We start from the raw sequence: 22947 nt of genomic DNA, 5'->3' as shown, positions 1-22947 counted from the left end.
CACACACAGCCTCCTGGGATGTATATACTACAGAGCCTGACCCGTGACTGCTGCGCTGGGAATACAAGTCCCTGCAGCCCGAGGTGGGAAGCTGCAGCTGAGCTTTTAACTCTGAAGGCCCCGCTGCTCCAGCCAAAACGGTTACAGCCCCACAAAGGATAATGACAGTGGGTGTTTCATTACAGGCAGGTTTTCACTCCTACGTCACAGTGAGCAAGCATCCATGACTACATCAACTGTATTGAACTGTCAATGTTAGGTTAGTGGTTGGACTAGGTGATCTTCAAGGTCTTTTCCAACCTAGCTGATTCTGTGATTCTGTATTTAAATGTGACTGAGGGCTCATGCTGACTGATGCCAAAGGCCTCTTCAGAAAAACCCTCCCTGTCTCAGCAGCTCTTTGGTGTTTGCAGAGCAAAGCTGGGGCAGCGGCGGCACCTCCAGCCTTGCCGTGCCGCTCTGGAGGCCCATAACACACCAAGAGGGAAATATTTCCTTAGTTCGCTAAACTGATGTTCTGGCATTTAGCTTTAAGTATCTTCTATTTCCCTCAGTATCTGACCTTTCGCTTTCTCGTATGGCTATTGCTCTACTCTGCTAGCAAAAAAGCAACAAGCAGCCATTATCAGCCTCATCTCGCCAGTCCCAGCCATTAGCGTTAATCATCTCCTCCTCCAGCCCTCCTCTCTCCTGGTCCAGCTCCCCTGCATCTTCTCTTAGCGATGAACAGTCAGCACGCGATGGGAGCAAACGCGCGGTGAAATAAGCAATGATACAGCAACACCGTGATAAAAGGCCAGTCATTTCCAGCTGCTCGTGTGACTGTACTTCTCTCTGGCAGGATGCAAAAGAGCCAGGATTAAAACAGGAGGCCTAGCGCCGTAGATCATCTTGCTGTAATTTCCCACAGGACTGATGTGACGACTGCAGCGAGATGCACTAGTGGTGGCACATTAGCACTGCCACAGGCTTCCATCTCGCAGTACATTGCTAATGCTGGCCATTTATCCAGCGGGGCGTGCAGGGGATGCACACCGCTGCTCCGGCAGCGAGGGGAGGCAGGCCTAGGCCAGCCCGTGCTTGGGACTGGGAATGATGGCAGCGCTATGATGGAGTGGGCTTAGTGGTGCATGAAGAGTTCACTTAAAAATGGACAGAAAAAGGAGAGGGGGAGGAAAAGGGGAAGATAAAAGATGCTAAGCTGAAGGTAGCAGATAAGAGGGCTGATAAGACAGGGAAGGAAGTTGAATCTAAGTACAGAAAAGCATGCACCGGGAATGTAAAGGAGAGGCTGGACTGGATGGAAAACCAATGGGGCTTTATCTGGAGATTGATGAAAAGGAGATTAAAACAAGAGGTCAAAGGTAAATGTGTGTTGTAGAAAAATAGGGAGCTGTAGGGAGAGAAGACAGTGCTCTGACGTACCAACTTCACCCTCAGCAATGCGAATTTTTCATGTTGTCTTGGCCAAGGAAAGGAGAGGAGCAAAGATGGGGGATTGTAACAGGGCTGGAAATGACAAAGAAGAATGGGTGTGAGAGCAGCAGTGGAAAACAGGCGGGGACAGCACTGTTGGAAAGCAAAGGCAATTTTGTCTTGTAACCGTGCGCTCACTCAAGCTTGACAGAGAAAGAAGAGGAAAAATACATTCCTGTTATAAAAATTCATATGTACGTAAATCACCAGCAAACTTCATGGCGCATGGTTCAGTGTGCCCAGGCTTGGCTGCCAGCACTCCTGCAGGCTTCTTGCTAAGCTTGGGCTAACTGTTTCAGCCTCTCTGTGAACCAGGGGTGATGCCGCTTCACTCCCAGCCTTTGCCTCTCTTACCTTTGGGGATGGTCATCTCTTGGGGCTGTGTTCCTGCATCTATAGGTTACAAATAACCCCTCTGTATTGGCAGTGCATGAAGGTAGGTTAAGATTGGAGACACCAGTGGTGCTTTGTGTAAGTCTGGCCCCAGTCCAGCAAAGTTAAGATGGCTTTTGTACTTTTAAATGTGATTTTACCGCTGTGTAACATGTCACAGATACGAAGCTGTCTTGGGAGATGAGGTAATGAACTCACGTGGGAACTAATGAAGATCATCGTGAGAGAGTAGCAAGATTAATGCCTACTGCTGGGAGACTTCTCACCGGAGCCCTCAGACTTCAGCATTTTCCAGTCTAAATAAGATGTATACTTCCCTGACCTTCTCTTCTCCAATGTAAACGCAGAGCAGGATGTACTTAGAATTAAGATAAATAAGGCCTTACCCAAATAAAACACTGGTCTGCAGAAACAAATCTCCTCCAAGCAAAAGGGTGAGCGGAAGCAGAAACTGATGCTACTCTAGTGGAAAAACCTTAAATGTCATAGAGATGAAGGCAATATAATATCTGGTGCGGAGTATACTAGTAGTAAACGCAACTGAAGGTGGAAGATGCTATTGCAAAATCTTGTGAGTTTTAGTAAGTTATGGAAGAAATAACATTTAATTTCTCTACCTGAACTTTATTTTTAAGGGTGATTTTTTTTTTTTTCCTAGATGTACAGTAGACAAGTGCAGCTACTCCTTGGGGGAATAGATGTAAAACCACAACATTACGAAAAAAATTACTAGAAACCTGCATCAATTGACACAAAGTGGAAGAGAGAGGGAGGTTACTTCACCCATGCTAATATTCCCAGTTCAGCTTCTTGCAGCTACAGCCCTTCTGTACCTGGTAGCAGGGAGGTGGGTGGCCAGGGGAGAAGACCTGTTTCTACTCTCAGCCAGTGTAGTAGAAGGAAGTCAATGTGTTCTCCGATCTGTCCTGTGCAGCACGGCCCTGGGGTTAGGGCTGCTGGCACGGGGCTGGAGGAAGGATCACTGCTGCGTCCCACATTTTCAAGACGACATCCCAGTGAGGAAGCTGAGAGGCAGCTAGGAACTGGGGGGAGCAAGGGGAAATGATTTGTATTACAAATAATGACATGAAAAGGGGTGGAGGAGCCCTGTCACAATGTAAATGTACAATTTGCATAATTGGGCAGCCAGGATTAAACGAAGCACAGAGAAGGATAAGGATTACATGGAAGGACAGAGAAGGAAAACGAGAACAGCACAGAGAGAAAACACTGCAGATAGATATAAAATCTGAGGTAAGCAAGAGCAAAAGGAGAAGTTGGAATACTCAAAGACAGCAAAAGGAGAGGGAGCTGAGAGGAGCAGCGGGGTGTGTTACCAATCCAGGGTGTATCTGAGTTAGCTAGGAAGTGTGCAAATAAACTTTAAAAGGAGCTTGAAATCAAAGGGGAGTGTCAGCTGGGCATTAAACATCCCCTTTAGCGGTGACCTTGAAAGCCCAGACCACTGCTACCTAACAACCAAACACAGCAGTCCTGAATGGTTCCTTCAAATCTCATCCATAATTAATTTTGCCTTTGATGAATGGGTCATTCTCCACCAAGATATTTGTCAGCTGTCAAAATCACCCAAGTTGTGGCCTCTGACAGCCTTCTTACTGTCTCCTGCCCTGGGGCAGGCATGGCAGCAGTGGTTGCTGACTGTCTCTGCTCAGCTTTTCCTAGGAGCTGTGCTTACTGCAGCTGGCTGGATACAGCAAAGTCCCACGTGCTTATGCTGCTCAGCAGTGACCAACTTTGCAAGCACCCTGTCATTCAATCTCCCCTTGGTGCTGAAATTCCTCCTCAAGTCGTGTCAGGTCACGGGGCCTTCCAGCGCTCCGTGAAACCACCCTGCAGCCCTTCTCCTTACCCAGCTCCTGAGGTTCCCGCTTGCTTCCCTCTGGCTTGTTTGTACACAGAGAAGATGGTTGTGGCCAAGCCAAGTTCAGAGCCGTGTTCTACACAAAGCCATATGTAGAGGCAAAAATGTAATACTCCTTTTAAGACTTGTTTTGTGCTAGCCTAAGGGCAGGAATTGCGTTGTACTTGCTACTGTGCAAATGCAAAACATAAAAAGCGTTTGCTGCCCTGGAAAGCTTGCGTCTGATGGGAAAGAAAGAGAGGGAGCGAACACAGGCAGGGGAGCATGAAGAACAAGACAGGATGGGGCTGTGATACAGCAGTCTGATGAAGGTACCTGCTTTCACTGCAAGGGGAGTCTCTGCTAGATTCTGGCAGCTGGAATGGAGAGAGTCAGATGGTGCTTTATTAACATGACATAGAATATGAATATTGTTTTATTTTCCTTATTGCCAGAACAGAACTTGCTCAAGTGACTCTCAGCTCAGAGAAATGCAGGAGTGAGAAAAGATGGTGGCGGATATGTGTTCAGAGAGAGATTTGTTTGTGTGTGCATTGTGCTGAAAATGCAAAGGAGTCTTTCTCTTAAATGTGTCCCTGGTTGGTTTGTTCCCTAACACCCTAAATTCAGGTTCAACAAAAATAAACCTGTGCTTGACAGTTCTTTAAAGGGTGATGGGAGCAGAAGATGAGTGATGGAACTGCTTTTTTTAAAAAAAAAAAACTTAAAAATGTGGGGTAAAGATCAGTTTTGCTTTTGCTAGAAGTGTTACGGCATCCTCACTGAGAGCTGTAATTAAACTCAATGACTGAAACCTTCCAGGTGGGATGTGGGGACAATTTGCCCTTACTCAACTGTCGGAGTCACCATTAGCCGGGGTCCTTATTTCTCTGTGCGGGAACAGAAACGACGCAACACCAATGTGATGATCAGGTCGTCCATCTTTTATTGTAGTTATTGTTCTAGTTTTTTTCTATTCCTTTTCTGGTTACATTTATACTCTACTAAGTTCCGTACACGCACTCATCTATCTTCTAATAGGCTACAGGTCATCTACACGCGCTGTTCACGCGCCTCTACAAGCATTTGCATTGGTTAATTGCAATTAGCACGTAAAGCCCAAAACTTGCCAAAACTCCCTTATCTCATACCCTGTTTTGCTCAGACTTGTGTGCTTTTGCTGACCACAGGTGTTTCTCACTAATCTGCTATCTTGTGTGTTTTTGCCAGCCTTATTTTGCTGGCCTTGTCTTCGTCCTTGCATTCTTCTGTCTGCACTAACTTTCTCCCAGCGTGGCCCAGACTCCTACACTCAACGTTGTCTCTGCGGTTACTTTCCAGCAGGTCAGTACTTTGCCTGGGTGATTACAGCTTCCAGCATCTGACCTTGTCTCATCATCTGGGAATTCTGACCCCAGATGTTTCCCCTGGGCCCCAGTAATTCAGCCAAAGCATTTTATCCTTCAACAGGGTATCTCAGGAAATGAACTTATTCAGCTCTCCCAGGGTATCTGAAAGGAGAAGGTGGGTGAAAGTTCAAGATAGGAAAATGTGAGTCCAACTACAGAAGTGAAATTAAGTGTTAAGAAAAAACCCCACCACAAAGCTTTACACACTCAGATTGTATATCGCTTCCTATCGCAGTCACTCAAGGCTCTTATTTTATGTAGTGTCACATTTGACTTATTCTCCAGGTATCACAGAATGGTTCAGACACAGCAGGAACTGAACTTCTAATAAAACAGTAATAATAAAAAAAACCCCAAACAGACAGACCTTCACCAACCACTAGTGAGAAGCAGAGCATGAGGGGAAGGGGAGATTAGAGTGGGTAAAAGGCAGAAGAGGAGAAAATACAACCCTGTCCAACTTAGGAATCCTTTATGGACCATGTGCTTTTTTGCCTTATTCCTTTTCGGTTTTTGTCTACAGGCAGGCTGTATGGCTGATTAAGTAAAGTAAGTGGAGAGCTTGAGGTTGCAGATCTATAAATCTGAAAGAGCAGGTATTCCCAAATTTTATGTCATTTTACTACTCGGGATTCTTCTAAGTATATCATCTCACTCCGTTTTGAAAATATTGTCTTCTGTCACAGTTTAATTAATCTTGTATTCTCAGGGATTGTAATTTTGATTGTCTAAAATGTACAGTACTGTGCTTGGAAATAATTTTAGGGGTTGTTATATTGCCACTGTCTCTTGACTTTTACATCATCATTTATTACATAGATAAAAGTCCAGTCTTGGCTTTCCCTAAATTTTGGTTGCTTCAAGGTTTGTAATTTTCTCTGCAATGTCTTTGATTTATTTCAATTGCAATAGCACTCCTAAGCTCTGAAAGGTCAGCTTGGCTCCTCAGTACCATCCAGCTCTTTAGAGGAACAAAATTCCTCTACTGAAACACTACAGGAGTATTGTGAGCTGTTGAGGCAATGGCAGTCATCCGAGTGTCTTCCACATAATGACAAAAATTTTGTTCACATAATGACAAAATGGGGTGTTCTATTACATTCTTACTAGTGAGGTTTCTTGGTTTTTCTTCATATAAAATTGGGCAGAAGAATCTTTCCTACTCTGGGGAAAAATGATAAATCAGCCAACAAATTTTCTCTTGTCACAGCTTTGTTATTGTCCAACCTTAGTCAAGCTAAGCTACCAAAAATGGAGTCTCATTTACACCTCACTGCTGGAGAATCACTCCTGGAAAACCATAACTCTGTACATGGAAGGCAATGTCTGAAGTGTTTCTGAAAGACCTTCCTGGCAAAATGCAACATCTGACACTGCCTACGAGGGTTTGAATAAAGAAAACTTAAAAAATACAGAATAATTCATGCTGTTTGAATGTCGTGATTTAACCCCAGCTGGCACTTAAGCCCCACACAGCTGCTCGCTCACTCACCCCACAACAGGATAGGGGAGGGAATTGGAAGAATAAAAGTGAAAAAACTTGTGGGTTGAGATAAAGACAGTTTAATAGGTAAAGCAAAAGCTGTGCACACAAGCAAATCAAACCAAGGCATTCACTCCCCACTTCCCATGGGCAGGCAGGTGCTCAGCCATCCCCAGGACAGCGGGGCTCCCTCACGCCTAACGGTGACTTGGGCAGACAAACGCCATCGCTCCGAACGTCCCCCCTTCCTCCTTCCCCAGCTTTCCATGCCGAGCGTGACGCCCTACGGCCTGGGATATCCCTTTGGGCAGTTGGGGTCAGCTGTCCCGGCTGTGTCCCCTCCCGACTCCTTGTGCACCCCCAGCCCCTCGCGGGTGGGGTGGGGTGAGAGGCAGGAAAGGCCTTGGCTCTGTGTAAGCCCTGCTCAGCGATAACTAAAACATCCCTCTGTTACCAACACTGCTTCCAGCACAAATCCAAACCATAACCCCAGACCAGCTACTGTGAAGGAAATTAACTCTACCCCAGCCAAAACCAGCACATTGACCCAATCCTCTTCATCTTTGTAATACAGATCTTCAGCATCTTTTGCATTTCCACACTGTAGACTGGGATTCATGCAGTGCTTAAAACAGTTATTAACTCTCATTTGTATGATGAACATAACATATCCTCCCCAAACTTGTAACTTTGTGAATACAAAATTAATGTTCTGAGGCTCAACCTAGGTAAATTAAGTTCATATCAATTTCAAAAATCAGTCTTTTTTTTTTTAAAAAAAAGGATTCTCAGTAATTACACAGAGAGAAATTTCATACTCTCAAAACTGTGAAGTCCAAATTTTCTAAAATCAAGGCAATAGTCAGCAAAATTACAGGGCTGATTTGTGAAAGCTATGTTGAACAACTCATTGTGAAAGGATGTGATTCATATATTATAGTATACTATAGACTTTCTAAACTATTTTTCAAAAGCCTGAAGGCTAATATCTTTTTTTATTATTATTTAAAAGCTGAGATTACTGAACAGCCACTTGTCTTCAGCTGCTGACACTCTAGAATACTGTCGGACAACAAATAGCTGGGGTAAGAGTAGATCATATCCTACTTTACAAAGTCAAAAACTCATTGAAACTGGGTGCTGCTTTTTAAGTCAAAAATATTGGAATGACTAAATTAAGCTGTTTAACAAAAGCAACAAATTATGATTATAAAAGGATTGAAAACAGACTTGATAAAAACTCATGCTGCTCCTGAGGTCATGGCAATAGAAGAAATACATTGGCCAGTCACAACCTTTTGTTCTCAGCACATGTGTGTACTGTGATTCTTTTGATGGAGATCACTGCAGTGAGGGGATTCAACCTGCTGAATTGTAATGTCCTGGTCCTGCCCACACCTAGTCATATGCTTAAAATTTTGCTTCTGATTAATCACATAGACTCAAATGCTGCTCATAGCAGTAAAGTTAAATAAATGTGCATTTGCTTTTACCATCGCCTAGTTTTTATATGGTTGGTACAACACACCATGCAGCATTTAACAGCTTCTACATGCAATATTGGGTGGAGGAGGAGGTACATTTTTCCCCTCCAGCTATGGCTCTGTGTACAAGCTGTACTGGAGGAGAACCACAGATGCCATTTAGCCTGTTGGGAGGCACTGTACAGCAGAGCCATGATGCCTCCCCTTCTGAGCTGCAATTCATGTCAGTGGCTAAGGGCAAGACAGCACAGAAGGGTGGGCAGGGAGTCCCACAGTCACGGAAATGCTGTCCCTGAAGCCGAGGTTGCTTGTGAAGCGTCTGGAAAGCACCTCATAGCCTGTTGTGTGGAAAGGCCTGTGTAAGCAGTGTTGCACAGCTGCTCTGCGTTATACCTGAGGCCTGAAAACAGTCGCGCCCTCTCTGTTTTGAGTGGTACTCGTGAATACTGCATCCATTGGAAATACTGAGCCCAATGTGACAATCATATTTCACACTCCTGCCATTTCTACTCTCCTTTACATTAATATGTTAATAATAAATAAAAGAATAAGACTTTCTGCTAAAATCCTACCATTAGTTCAGCAATGTTATATATGGCTATAATCTCTGAGCCTGTGAACTTGCTTAAAGACCAGAGGAGTTATCAAAGGAACCCCGGTACTCAATTTTTCTGTTTTGATTTATTTAGTTGAAAGGAGGTCCCAACACTCAGCTGCCAGAACACCATTAGTGTGACCCAAGCAAAAACAAAAGAAGAAAAGTCTTGGTGGGGAGTTCTATGAAGCTGATATCAAGACTCTGTATGTTTAAGCATGGAGACAAATTGACATATTAAATACCAGTGCAGGAAGAAAAGAAGAGAAACCACTGAAATCTAAGTGTGTGAAATGTGAAAAGCAGAAAGGAAAATCACAAAATCAATACAAAGGGAAATGAAAAGAGAACTGAGGATAAACCAAAAGCAAATAGAAAACAACAAGAAAAAAACTCCTCCAACAGTAAACAAAGTGGGATCTTGACAAGATAACGTTGTCAGGCTAGCGAGTCATGTTCTGATTTTACAGTTGGCTGAAATAATAAAGCCCTATTAAGTTAAGATGTTCAGAAAATGTATTTACTACTTGAAGTGTGTCCAGCATTTCCAGACTCTGGTTTGGTGTGGCATTCCCAGAGAAATTCAGCGTGTGTAGTACCAGCCATCAGTTTATAATGAAGCTGGGAGGACTGACACAGGGCTGGGACATGGTTCTACAGCAGCTCTGTGAAAGGGACCTTCGAAATCTGGGCCTTGATCATCAATCATAATTTTCTAAGGTGTGATGTAAAAGGCTATATCGAGAAAGGATGGGGGAATGAGGGGTACTATGAATGCAGGCTCCTGAGTATGGCTTTGGGCAGTAGCCTTTCATGGTATTAATGTGAAAGAGGTGAGGTAAAGTGCTTTATCTGCCATTACTGGAGGCAGCTAGGACTGAAAGCGGCATGTTTTGTATTACCATCCACACTGTGGGGAGGTTGTTCTTTGAAAGCCTCACTGGAATGTTGCATACTTTTTAAAAAAAAAAATCTATAGAAATTATTAAAATAAGGGCTAAAATATGGTTTCTTCCACAGGACAGTGTCTATTTGCTCAACATAAACCAAACAGGATGTAGCAGTCTCTGCAGAGGTGCCACAGTGCTAAGGGGAATGGGAATGTCCTGGCTATTGCACAGTGCATCCCCGTGGTGCTATAGCTGGCCTATTCTTGATATCCCTGTGATACCATTTTTTCACTATCTAACAGTCCATGGTTGTTTATTATGAAGTTATTGCTGCTATTATTTGTTTTGGGACAGACTACAGAAGTAACGGTCACAAGCAAGAACCTCTGCTTGCACAGTGCCCAGCAGTGAGAACACAAAGATTGTGCCCACCTCAAGGAGTTCATGATCCCGTCTGTCTGGTGTTGAGAACTGGCCAAGCCTTAGAGCTGAAACTTGCTGGTTTTCTTTATTAGCTCAACTGTGCCCTGTACAAGTCATAACCCTCCCTATCCTAATTTCCTCCCCTTCCCCCTTCAATAATCCATGGCAGTTGTTTTTTAACTATAAGATTTTTTTTTTATAAACTACAAATAAATTTCAGTCTGGGGAAAAAAAGGATTTTAAAAAAATATAAATAACAATGTGTTTAAAAGCTGCATTGGAAGTGGAAGAACTGTAATTACAGCAAGTGGCATGGAGAACAGGAGAAAATGTCAAATCAAGAGATTAAATTTTAAATGGCAAGAACACTGACAGGAAAAGAAGATGAAAATAAAGTGCATCAGATCAGTAAAATCATAAAACAGCTTCTGCCTAATCAAACTCTTCCTTCAATGGACCCTGATGCTTCGTTTTTATTTAATTATTTGGTGTTTTGCCTCATTTGACAGTAGGTTACACTCCTGGAAGTTTTATGGTTAGAAAGGTCTCTGTCTGGAAAGAGGCAGGAAGAATACAAAGAAATAATGACTAACTGGCTATGCAGAAGAAAATGATTGGAGCAAAAAGCCAGAGTGATTATGGCTAGCGATGCTTGAAGATGATGTTTTAAACTTGCCTTGGCAATTGGGATGCCTATTAAAATTCCCATAATTTGTATCCAAATTCTCTAGCCGACTTTGGAAACCTCAGTTCACCGTAGCATTTAGTGCCTGAGACATCATGTCCTCAGACCGCAGCAGCCTTGGTTCATGACTGCTGTTGGGAGCAGTATCGAGGCACTTTGCAAACAAGGAAATTAATTCCATCCCTGTTTCCACGGATGGTCTGAGGGAAGAACAAATGACCAAAGTGATTTGCACACCACTATTCATGACGCGTGTCAGAACCAGAGCTAGGAAATGGATCACAAATCTCCTGATGTGGCTCTTGATCTGGATCCTACAGTCCTGCTACAAATTATAGGCAAAGGGAATCTTGCAGCTGAATTCAGGAGGAGAGGACCCAGGCTTTTAGCAAGGATTCAGTGAAACAAGTGAGAGGTTATTCCCTGATTCCCTGGAAGGCACTGAGCGCTGTCAGCATGAGGTTCCTGCACTCTGCAGGGCTCCGTCCCAGAACTGGGAAGAGGGTGATCAGGACTGGATTTAAAGTCTATTAAAATGGTGGGGAGTTCTTCTTTGACTTCACTGGGTTGGTCTTCAGTGCACTAAAAGAATTGCTACATAAACCAGATGTGTATGGAGATCGTGGAAATGATGAACAAAAGACAGGATATTATAGACCAGCTTCTCTACTGAAATGCAATGTCTGAACTCAGCCTTTTCTCATAAATGAATAATGAAGTGGCCATGTTTTATTAGCTTTACTTAAAATTGTCTACTAGTTGAACAACCTTTTGAGCCTTTTAACACTTCTGCAATTTGCTGCAGCAATGATTTTTCTTTTTTGTTCTTTTCAAGATACAGTAGCTAATCTGATCTCAGTGTTTCAGTAATTGTCTCAGTTAATGCATATGAGGAATAATTCCATTCTGTGAAATGAATACTAGGTGAATATTTAACTCGTACAAGTTTTCTACATGAAGAACTTACAGGGTAGGCACATGTATTAATTGCAGAGCTGTTGATTTATTAAGTATTTTTTTTTTCTTAGCTTTGTTTACCCGCTACCCATTTCTGTGGTCAGATTTGACAGTAAGGAACCTCAGAGCCAGGAGGAGCTCATCAGCTTACAAAGGGGCTTCACGCATATGGTAAGCCTTGTGCTGGTAAACCAACGCTGGACTGGCAGCTCAACCAAAAGATACATCGTTCTGTCACCACCACAGCTTTGTATGAGCCCAACAGCTTCTGCTAAAAAGGGCTGCACATTCACTAATGATACTGGTGTGTTTCTTATTTAGTCTTTAGGGGCTTTATCCAAGCAGACCCAGCGCCTCAGTGGGATCTTTGCCTGCAGGACGACCATAATGCTCATTGCAGGCAGAAATGGTTTCTGAAATAATGATGTTTTTAGTAAAACTCTAAGTTGACCAGTGCTGACGCAAATCACTTGCCTGCAATGGCATTTGTTCTGGCACTGTTGCAACTCTGACTCTTTGGGGCAGAGCAGAATTTACAACAACCTGCAAAAACTGGTTAGAATTGTTATTTAAAGCCAAGCAGTGTTACAGTTTTATTGTTAATATCAGGGGGGAATGTTACTTGCAGGGCTGTGCTTTGATTTTTCTTCGTCTCCTGAAGCAACATGCTCACAGAAGAATTCACAGCCCTCTCAAATTACATATTACAACAATGACTTATTCCACAATCCATTTTGAGCATAGTTGAAAAGCGTATTTAATATCGCTGCTGTTGTTTCTATCTTGTTCCGTATAAAGTTAGTGCTTGATTTTATGTGTCATCCTCAGCTAGTATATATTTGCATAGCTCTGTTGACATCAGTAGTGCTATATTGATTTATACTGCTTGTGTCTGCCTTATTATTATTTGTATTTTTTGTTCGAGGAGCTTGGTGTATTTTCAAATTCATGGAAGACAAAAAGGGATTGCCTTCTCAGAACAAAATATACACAGTGTCTGCTGATGGGATATTTTAGATTGGGGCAAGTAAACAGGTAAGCAAGGCATATCAGCGAAGTTCTGTAAATATTGGGGCTGCTTATATACCATCTGCAGAATATATTGGATAAGTAGGTTGGGATTTTTAAAGGCGCCTTAGATTTCCAGCTATCACTAGTGGTTAGAAGGATTAGGTGTCCCATGAAACAAGGCTGCCAGCCATGATTTATTGTTTACAAACAAACAAACTTGCTTTTTCAGAGATGTCTGAAGTCTCCATCTCTCCAGACTAAAGCCTGAAGTCCAGAGGTCAGGAATAAGATGCAAGAGGGTACAGGTAGAAGGGGCAAAGGATTGGTCAAAAATGAAATAAACACCCAAGAGATGGGTGGCCAGGAAAGTATGTTCGTTCCTCTCTGGAGGGAATATTCTAAAGACGTGAAGGAGACGATGCTGCATCACTGTACAAGCAGCAGCCATAGTGCATCTTGCAGGACTGTGAGAAAATGCCTCCACGCCTTATCTCACTCATTTGCTCATGAGCAGGCTCTTGGGTCTTGAGTGCAGGAAGAGGTGAAAAATGGCTGGAAATATACAATACAAATCACGGAGGAAGGATTTTACTACCCTTTACGTCTACAGAATACGCCAAACCTGCTGAGGATGATGAAAATCCTTTGCCTGAATCTCAGGGCGCTCATATAAAGCGAAGCTCTTCCTAGGCACTTTCACAGATCTATGCTCATGTATTCACTGTTACAGAGATTATACTATGAGCAAGATAACCCCACCTTTTCTACTATCACCTTTTAGATGAAATCCAGATGTGTCAGTACCCTACCCAGCCCGGAAAGGACTATCCTCCTCCCAGATTTCTTCACAGGTAAGCACACTGGGCAGGGCTCTTTCTCAGTCCCCTCCCTGCTGTACTCTGCACTGGAACCTTTAAGCTACTTCCCAAGTTCAGTGCATGAAGTGTTAAAGGGAGAGAAATTGCAGACTTCTTCCCCCTCTACTTTCAGGGGAGGGTTTCCATCAACTTTCCTTCTCCCTTTTTCTTTTCTCTGCACTGCACTTCAGATGGAAGCATCTGGATCGAAGAGAATTATCTCTTAACAACAACTTGGGTTGTAGTACATTTCAAAGACTCAGGTTTTATTAGTCACAGAAGACCTTGTAAAAGTTTGCTTGGGATCATTTTTAACAGCAACCAATAATCCTTCCCCCATCAGCCAATGAAAAACAACCCAAGCCTCCCCCCAACTCCAGCACAGATGTGTCTTACAGAAATACAGCTATTTTGGAGAAGCAAAAGTGACATTTTCGCCAAGCTGGAGGTTTTATCCACCGTAGCTTACACTAATACGGACCTAATTTCCTTCTGAAAGCTACCTGAACACTAAGCACGCTTGATGCTCCGTTGGTAATATTCCAAAGAGTGGTCAATTACTGCATTTGACTTCACATTGTACCTTTCTGTTGTCAGTCTACTTAAGACCAGAGGAGAGCTACTTAAGACTAGAGGAGCCCTAGTTATGCTGTAAGCCTAGACTCTGCTTCTGCATGTTCCATGTCAGATTTTCATAAAAGCATATTCATAAAGCCTGGAAAATTCTCTCGCCCTTCCATCTGCAGCAGCTGAAAAAACAGGTAGGTAAAAAGCAACGTTCCCTGCACTGTTAACTGCTTTAGTATCCAGTGTCGTGTTCGGTCTGCTAAACCAAATGTTACCTCCAGCAGTTTGTTAGTAATAAGGAAAGATAATATATGGGGGAAAAGAGGCAGAGGATGACAAATTGATTCCAGGGATGTGGTATCCCATAATTCTCATAAAACTAAAATGAAAGCTGACCACATTCAACAGCTTTAAAAATCAAGATGCTCCTGTAAGTGCCTAAGCGCAGATGTAGGAACTTCAGGTACTTGGGTATGAAGATTTGGACCAGTTAGCCCAATTCCACTCTCTGTAGGTTAACTTCAACAGAAAATTTTAATTGTTTTCATCAATAGAATTACACTGATAAATGCAAGTAAACTATAGGATGTCTCCTAATCCATTTCTGACAAATAAAGATATTGTAGCTGCCCTACTCTAGTGCCAACAAGAAAATAGCAGAAAGGTATGAACTTCAGAAATGTAAACCTGAGCTGTCATTAAAAATCAATTTTCATGATAAATTTAATTCACATTTCATAGAGAGCTGTGTAATATCAATAAAAATGCTTTAATAATTGCTGTGCTGGCACACAGCACAGTGTAAGACATAAAGAGATATAAATTTTTTGTAATTTAGAAGATGTGGAACTAAACACTGTTTTTTGAAAGAAAGCCTTTCTCGGTGAGAAAAATGAATGTTGGAGGAGGATGTAATTTATTAGGAATTCCACTCCACCCCCATTTACAAAGACTGCTCTGAAATTAAAACTTTGAGAGATCAGGTTTCTAATTTATTCGTAGAGTTAAAGGCCAGAAAGGACCAGGATCAGGTAGTCTGACCTCCTGGATAACCCAGGCTATTAAATTTCACATAGTTCTTCCTATATCATAACCTGTGTTGGGCTAAAACATAGTTTCTCTTAAACATTGATTTAAAATGCTGGAAAAACACATTCTTGTGTTTCTTTCAGGTGTTTTTTGGTGAAGATGGGAGAGAAGGAAAAATTTAAATCGATTGGATTGCTGTGATATAACAGTAGAATTGGTATAGCACACAACAGCGCAGTCTGAACTCAGCATCACTGAAATATCAACAGTTGGTCTTTTCTGGTAATAAAAGCTGACCAATTTTCAGGGCAGATATGTATGCTACCTATTTAGCAATATAATTCTGTGAACTATCTTCAAAGGGACCAAAGGGCAGGTATATGCTTCTAAATCTCTTAGTCACAATTGAAAATCCCATTCTCGAACTGAAAAAACCAGCTGAGAGCTAAATGCTGAATTTCCTGAAGTCGATAGTAGTTTTCTCATTTACATGTAATTGAGGTCAGAATTTCACCCTAGAAGATCAGTTAACTTTTTATGATGCTAACTGAAGAACTGTAATAACATTTGCAGTTTGTGCTTTCCTTCCAGAGCGGATATAATTCTTTACTCCTCTCTTTTGTCTGTATTCTTTGTGTCCTTTATATTTGTTCCTTCACCAACATGAATATTTGCGATTCTTCGAAATCTAATATAGTCTCCAAATTCCATTAATGTACTATTTATTTGATATTTCAGATATTAGATATTCAGTAAAATGGGATTGCAGCATCAGACCTTTCAGGATCCTCCATCCACCATGACACAAACTCTGATATTGCCATTTATCACCATGCTTTACACTTTCACAATGAATACCGCATTTGTTCTATCTACATAATTTGGAATCGTGTTTTCAAATGAAGCTTCCTGAAACCCAGTGACATCTGCTTTACTCCCTGTATTTGCGAATGCTGCCATTCACCAATGTTCATGCTGTGGATTAAGGAATTTCAGGCAATTAGAAGCACAGGTTTAGTCAGCTTCCACTAGGGTGTTTATTAACAAATCGCAAGGAACTAGCGGGATCCAAAAACTCTTGAGTTTGTCTGACCATACATGATAAACACGCACAGCTTCATTGCTTGTGACTCCCCTGTTCTCCAGGGACCAAGTTTTCCCCCGCTGTAAATTACCGTAGATCCACTTGAGTCAATAGATTAGGACTCTGAAGTTCTTATCTCCTTGCTGCTCTGAATTTTTTTTCCTGATAAAGTTATTTATATTTTTACTTCATAATTTTATTATAACCAATTAGGAAAACGAGAAACGCGGATAAATTTGTTTTCTATCTTTTCTGGGAAAACTTGGACTTCTGCAGATGCCATCCAGCCTTTCTCTCAATTCTCAGATTTCCTGAACTCTAAGCTATTTTTAAGAAATAGCTATCAATGTTTTCCACCAGCTACAAAAATCCAAACTTCAACTTTTTCTGTGCCAGCTAATCTACCAACATTTTCATGTACCCCGTGATCTCCTGCTATTGATAAGGGTGGTTATAGCGTTGTTCTTAAACACAAGAGATAAAACACAAGGGATGTGGAAGACGGGTTCAGATGTGTGCTTGCCTTGACCATTACTGTCAGAAGGATGCAGGTGCTGGCAGACTGGATCAGACTGGTGGGTCCATCTAGTTCAGTCTCCTGTCTCCTGCTTTGTTTCAGAATCTGTTTTGGGTTCGGAGGCATTACAATGTACATCTCCTTTGGCCACTTGGTAACCAATATTATGGTTACTCTGAAAGTTCTCATTATTCCTGACCTCAGAGCTGCCTCGTGGCAGCGAGTTCCGCCGATTGGGTTAGTTCGATCATGTGTGAAAGGAATGATTGTCTCTGGTCTGTATATTTGCTCTTGATGTTGTTCTAGAAACCTGTGTTCTGCTGGGTTTCAACTAATGACTTTTAGTACTGCCTTTATCATTATTCTTGAACTATTTCTTTCTTTAAAGGTCATGAGTTTCTATTTTTCCCTGTTGGTTCACTTTGGGCACTCCTTCTTCCTTAACTGTTTCTGTTTTAAACCACCTTCTAGGTAAACAGCTTTTAAAACAACCAGTCCAGCCCTTAGCTATGAAGCCAGACAATCTTCTCTGATAAGCACTACAATTTGTATGAGCGACGCAATTTGGAGAAAATTGTTTTAGTTTTATGGAACTGTTTTAAATTCCTCTGCCATCCACACAATCACCCTGGCTTTTATTTTGTATTAGAATTTTGGGTCTCATTATTTGCTGTTCTTATAAATGCACTGTATGAGCAGGGTTGAAACAATAACGAAAAGGCTCTTTTCCCCATTTCTCTTGTTTCTTGCATTCCCAGATCAAACTCCTTCTAAAATAAAAATAATGGTCTGCGAGATAGATATTCTGCTATTTTAAACTGCCCACCTCCTAAAAAGATGCTAACCCCAGAGAGACACATTTGCCTCTGCTGAGCGTCTCATGTGGACTAAAGTCTGAAAAATTCCATCTTTAAAGCTTAATGCCAAAATACAGTGCAAATTACTCTTGCTAGAAGCAAGGTTCTTGCCATTTCCTCAAGCAATGAATTATGCCCTGATTTTCAAGTTATTTCAAAATATCCTTTTCAGATAGGTATGCCACAGGCTAGTCCTAAGAAAACCCCTTTCAGTGTTTTTACAGTTGCAAATTTTATTTTGCTCCAATGCCCAACGGTGATACGGAAATTGCAATTGTTGCTTTTGGTCTGTGTTAACCTTTCTCTCTGCGTTATTTAGGAACAGAAAGCTTTTGGTATCTGTCTCAAATCAGAAGATTATAGGTCTGTTAGTACATGTTCAAGAAGTACCCTTTCTGTGGGTGTTAATAACTAAGAGTATCCAGTTGAGTACACTAGTCATTAACCTCAAAAACAGTGACTCAGCAAGGTACCAGAGCATACTAGTGCCTATGAGGAAAAAAAAAAAAAAAAAGGGGGGGGGGGGGGGGAAAGCAAGCTATTTTCTCACACCAGATGCCAGGCAAGATGTATTTCTAGAGGAAAAGCTAACAGGCAGCCTAAGAACAAATGCGCATGGAGGTCTGTGGTATCCTTCCCGGTAAGATGACTTGAAATACTCAGCTGGAGGCAAGAACACACTGGAGAGAGAACTTCCTGAGTATCTGTCTGAGGTTTTGTGTAACGGTAAGGCCTACCTGCCCTCCCTCCCAAATCAATTAAGGTTGGTGGAAATGCTCCTGCTGGATCAGACCCAGAAAAGGGATAATTCGCTGTATTGTACCCAAGAAGGTGACCAGTGATTTTTAATGCTTGACATAAATATTACCCAGAAAAAAACGTTTTGTAATGGAGGATGAGTTAGATGGATGTTTTTTAATCTTATTTTTTCAGTAGACATGCAAATCGAGGGATTTGTTTCTACAAAGAATGTAAAATAAATTACGTATCATTTCTGTTTTCCACATACGTGCATTCAGGATGAAAACAGACCGAGCAGACTTTCAGCCATGCAATGAATGTCTGCAGAAACGTATCCGACTACAGGTCTCTTAAGTCACTTTAATGGTGATGGATGTGCAGGAAACGATAATCAATTATATCGCCCTGAAAATTACATAGTTATTTTCCAAAAAATCCAACAGGTAACAGTTGTTTGATACAGTACAGCTTAATATTTCTCAGAAGACAGAGACATTGTAATATTTGAGCTTGCCTGTATGCACAAATTGCATTACTTCAACAATACCTGTGTAGCTGCTTCTGTATGGTCAGATTATATAGATCTGGCAGGCAGCTGTAAGTGAGACAAAAGAACCCAAAGCAAGAGAGAGAAATGCATTTGTTAAACAGGAAAAAATCTGAACAGGGAGATCTAAGGTCAGATCTAGGAGGTGATGTTCTCTAGCTCGATATTTGAGAATGTTTAAAAACCAGCCATGTGCCTCTGCAATGAGCAGCGTGGCCTTCTGTAAGGTACATGCTCTCACACTATCAGATAACCGACAGCTTTGCGCTTCCTCCTCTGCTGGTTCACACCCATACACACCAGCTTAAACGTCACTGCATGCCGTCCAGGAGAGATGTGGTGTGGAAAGAGGTGGCAAAGATGTCATCTGCCTGCTGGATAGAGAGGGTGTATCCGATTCTCAGTATTTCATGTAATCGCTGTGGAAAATACATTAAGAATATTACTTGCTCAGTGGACTAAGTGTTAGGGTATAGAGTAAACAACATATTATACAGTCAAGCAGAGCAACATCCCCTGAAAGTCAGAGCAGCCTAGAGGGACACTATTGGAAAAATACACACTGATGCTCCCAGCCTGTGTTTGTCCCACTTGCTGTGGCCCTTCTTGGTATCTCAATGGAGAAATGATTACCAGCTAGAGGAGGCAGCAAAAGGCAGACTGTGTACTCCAAGAGAAGGTTCCTCTAGAGATGGAGTATTAAATGACTCCCTTTCTCCTTTCCCCCCCCCCAACCTCCCCCAATCTATTTCAAAGTATGCAATAGCCTGATTGCCTGGCAGACAGAGGAAAACCAGTGTTGTGCTTCCAGAGTCCCTCTTCTCCATCCTGAACATTAAGACTTCACAGGTTTGGTTCTCTCCCCCGCCTTGTTCCTTGCTCCTCCACCATCCTTTTTCCTTCCTAGCAAATCTAATCCTCCCAGGTCTCTGCTCCTGAACCTTGAAACCAGACAGAACAGCTTCTCACACCCTTCTCCTTCTATGCCTGTTCCCTCAGCCGATTCCCCTGGGCAGGGGACAGAAGTGCCAGGTGAGAAGGGTGACCCTAAGAACAAGCTCAAGAAGTAAATTTGTTAGTTCCGCAGGCCTTTTGGGTCCTGAAGCGACACGGGCAATATGCCCTAACGTGGCCCGTCCACACAACTGAGACGGGAAACCTGAAGAGAGGAGAGAGAAGGCGGCCAAGGGTGAGGAAAGCAAATGGCCACACACCACATGGGAAGGGCAGTGAGGGACACGGGGGCTGCAGGTGGCCGAACCCCATCCACAGCCCCGGTTTGTTTTGTCTGCGGACCCACCGCTCGCCTGGTGTACCCCGCGCTGGGGTGTCACCCCGGCTGTGGCCACGCTCTCCCAGGGAGCGCGGGTTCCCCTCAGCGGGCGGCAGCAGGAGCGGGGGGAAGGCCCCCCGTGCCCCCGCGCAGGCGGCAGCCCCGGTCAGCAGGGCGGGCGCGGTGCCCGGCACCTCAGGTACCTGCGAGCCCCGCGGGGAGCGGCCGCGAAGGAAGGGGACGGGGCGGGAGGAGAAGGGCTGGGCGTGAGGGGCGGCGAGGCGACGGGCGTCCAAAACTGAGGGGAAAGTTGACGGGGTGAGAGGGGCGGGAAGCCCGGGGGGGCCGCGCGGGCCGCCCGCCGCCGCCGAGTGCGCAGGCCCTGCGCGCATGCCCGCAACTTATTTCGCGCGGCCGGGGCGCCGCATTTCACGCGGCGCCGCGCGGGGAGCGGGCGGGGCGGCGGCGGCCACGTGACCGGCGCGGGCGCGGGGCCGGGCGGCCGCTGGGGGCCAGCACCGCCATCCGCCCCGCGCCGGCTGCGCGGCCGCGGGGGCTCGGCCGCGGGTGCCCTCCGCCGGGCCGGGGGGACCGACCGACCGACCGGCCGGCTACAGCCTCTTCCTCCCCCGCCGTGGGGGAGAGGGGCGAGGGGAGGCGGCGTCGGGAGCGGGAAGCCCGCGCCGGTGCCGTCCCCACTGGAGCGTATTTGAGCCTCAGCACCACCTCTGTATTTTTTATTATTATTGTTTGTTGTTGCCGTTTTTGGGGAGGGGGGGGCAGCCTCCTCTCCGCTCGGATCTATTGTCACCACCACCAGCACCCCCCTCCTCGCCACAATTAATCCGATGAATTTGCCATGATTGATCCGTATTAATAGCTGGGGTGGGTGGGCGTGTTTTGGGGCTTTTTTTCCTTCCCTTTTTTTCTTTTTTTTTTTTTTTCTTTTATTGTTTGGTTTTGTTTTTGGAGGGGCCGGGCTGGGATCCGAGCTCCACTCCAGAGTCCATCCCTGGTCGGTGCCTGAGAAAATTGCATCTGGATGCATCGTTATTATTATTATTGTGTTTGATCCAGGGAGATAAAGGAGGAGGGGGAGAGGAGTGCGTGTTCGTGGGGAGGGGAAGGCTGCACCCTTCCCTGCACACACACACGCAGAGAGAAAGAGAGCTCCATACATCTATATATATTTTTTTTCCCCTGGAACTTCTTTTAGTTGGGGAGGAAAGGAAGAAAGAAAATAAATTTTGTGCAAGGAAATACTCTCAGCTCCCTCCTTCCAGCGGGTCTCTCCTTCTTTCTTTATTTTTCCCCCCTTCTTCTCTGCTTTTTTTCCTCTCTTTCGAAGATCCTCGCCCTCCCAGCCCCTTGATCAAAGCATTCCGCTATTCTGATTTATTGCCTGCTTGGTGAGGCTTTTTTTTTTTTCTTTCTCTCTCTCTCGCCTTTTTTTTTTTTTTTTTTTTTTTTTTTACAAAGGCGACCTGAGATCAGCCATTACTTTCCTTGGCTCGCTTATAGGAATCTCTTACATTTGGTGCTTGCTGCTGGTGGTGGTGGAACCGCACTCGGATTCTTTCATCCCCCCCCCCTCGCTGTCCTCTCCTCCCTCCCTTTCTCCTTCCCTCTCTCCCTCCCTCCCTCCCCCGTTATTCCGCCGGGGGAGCCGGATTTGTGGCTGCGGTGGGGCGGGGGGGGACGAGAGCGAGAGGAGGGAGAGCCGGCGAGAGACATGGATGGCCCGGCGCGATGCAACGGGCTTCGGAAGAAGCGGCGATCGCGGTCCCAGCGCGACCGGGAGCGGCGAGCCAAAGGCGGGCGGCGCGGCTCTGCCGCCGGAGGGGCCGCCGGCCCCGGGGCCGCCGCGGCGCTCTCCTCCTCGGGCTCGGAGAAGGAAGACAATGGGCCCCCGCCGCCGTCCCGGCCGCGGCCCCCCCGGAGGAAGCGGCGGGAGTCCTCCTCGGCCGAAGAGGACATTATCGACGGTTTCGCGATGTCCAGCTTCGTCACTTTCGAGGCGCTGGAGGTAGGAGCGGCGGCGCTTTGTGTGCGCCTCATTGTGTGGGGGCAGCGGCGGGGGGAGCCCCCCGCAACGCCGACCCGGACACCCCCCGCCCCCCCGCCCCCCCGCCCCTTCAGCCTCCCTCACCCCCCCCTCCCGGGCCGGCGCCGCCGGGGGTGCCCGCGGGGGCGGTCCCGCCGCCCCTTCCCCGTCCCCGGGGTGCCCCGCTCCCCTCCCTTCTCCCTCCCCGCCGCCGACACCTGCAGCCTGGCGCGCCGCTCCCGGCGGGCGGCGGGGGGCTCCGGCGCGGCGGCGGGGACCGGGGCGAACCCCCCCCCCCCCCCCCCCAAACCACCCCCCCACCTCCGGCTCGCCGCCCCCTCGGGCAGGGGAGCGGGGAGTTGCGGGCGCTCCCCCCCCGCGGGGTTCCCGGCGGCGCTTCCCCTCCCACGGATCAAACTTTTCTCGCGCCGCGGTGTCCCGGCGGGGCCGCCCACTCGTGTCCGCGGGGCGGTGTGGGCCGCGGGGAGGGGCGGGGGGGGGTTTCTTCGCTCGGTCTCGCCGACCGTTGCTGCTGCTGGGTGGGGGGCGCCCATCCTGCCGCGCTCCCTGCCGGCCTGTCACGAGTGGGCCCCGCGGTGGGCGGCGCGGCCTCCCCGCCCCACGGGGGGCACTGGGCATTCCCCCGCCCCAGAAAGGCTGAAGGAAGGGGGTGCGGGTGAGACGGGCGGAGGGAGGCGCCACCCGGGCAGCCCCCCACGGGCGGTGCCTCCCTCCGCCCGGCCTCGGCCCCCCCTTTCCCCCCC

General features: G+C 45.5%; 1 protein-coding gene across 6 annotated transcripts in view; it reads left to right on the top strand.

Annotated features, from left to right (window-relative positions):
* Window positions 1-20686: 20686 nt before the first annotated feature.
* Window positions 20687-22947, top strand: part of AUTS2 (activator of transcription and developmental regulator AUTS2) — a 795956-nt gene continuing 793695 nt past the window's right edge. For all 6 annotated transcript variants that reach the window (XM_074890685.1, XM_074890686.1, XM_074890689.1 and 3 more), the window contains exon 1: window positions 20687-22165. In XM_074890685.1, the coding sequence (XP_074746786.1) occupies window positions 21872-22165 (294 nt within the window). In that variant the 5' untranslated portion in view covers window positions 20687-21871. The remainder of the gene's footprint in view (window positions 22166-22947) is intronic.

This window comes from Strix uralensis, chromosome 20 (assembly GCF_047716275.1).
Source record: "Strix uralensis isolate ZFMK-TIS-50842 chromosome 20, bStrUra1, whole genome shotgun sequence".
Classification (NCBI taxonomy): domain Eukaryota; kingdom Metazoa; phylum Chordata; class Aves; order Strigiformes; family Strigidae; genus Strix; species Strix uralensis.
This window is presented reverse-complemented; position numbering and strand designations above follow the sequence as displayed.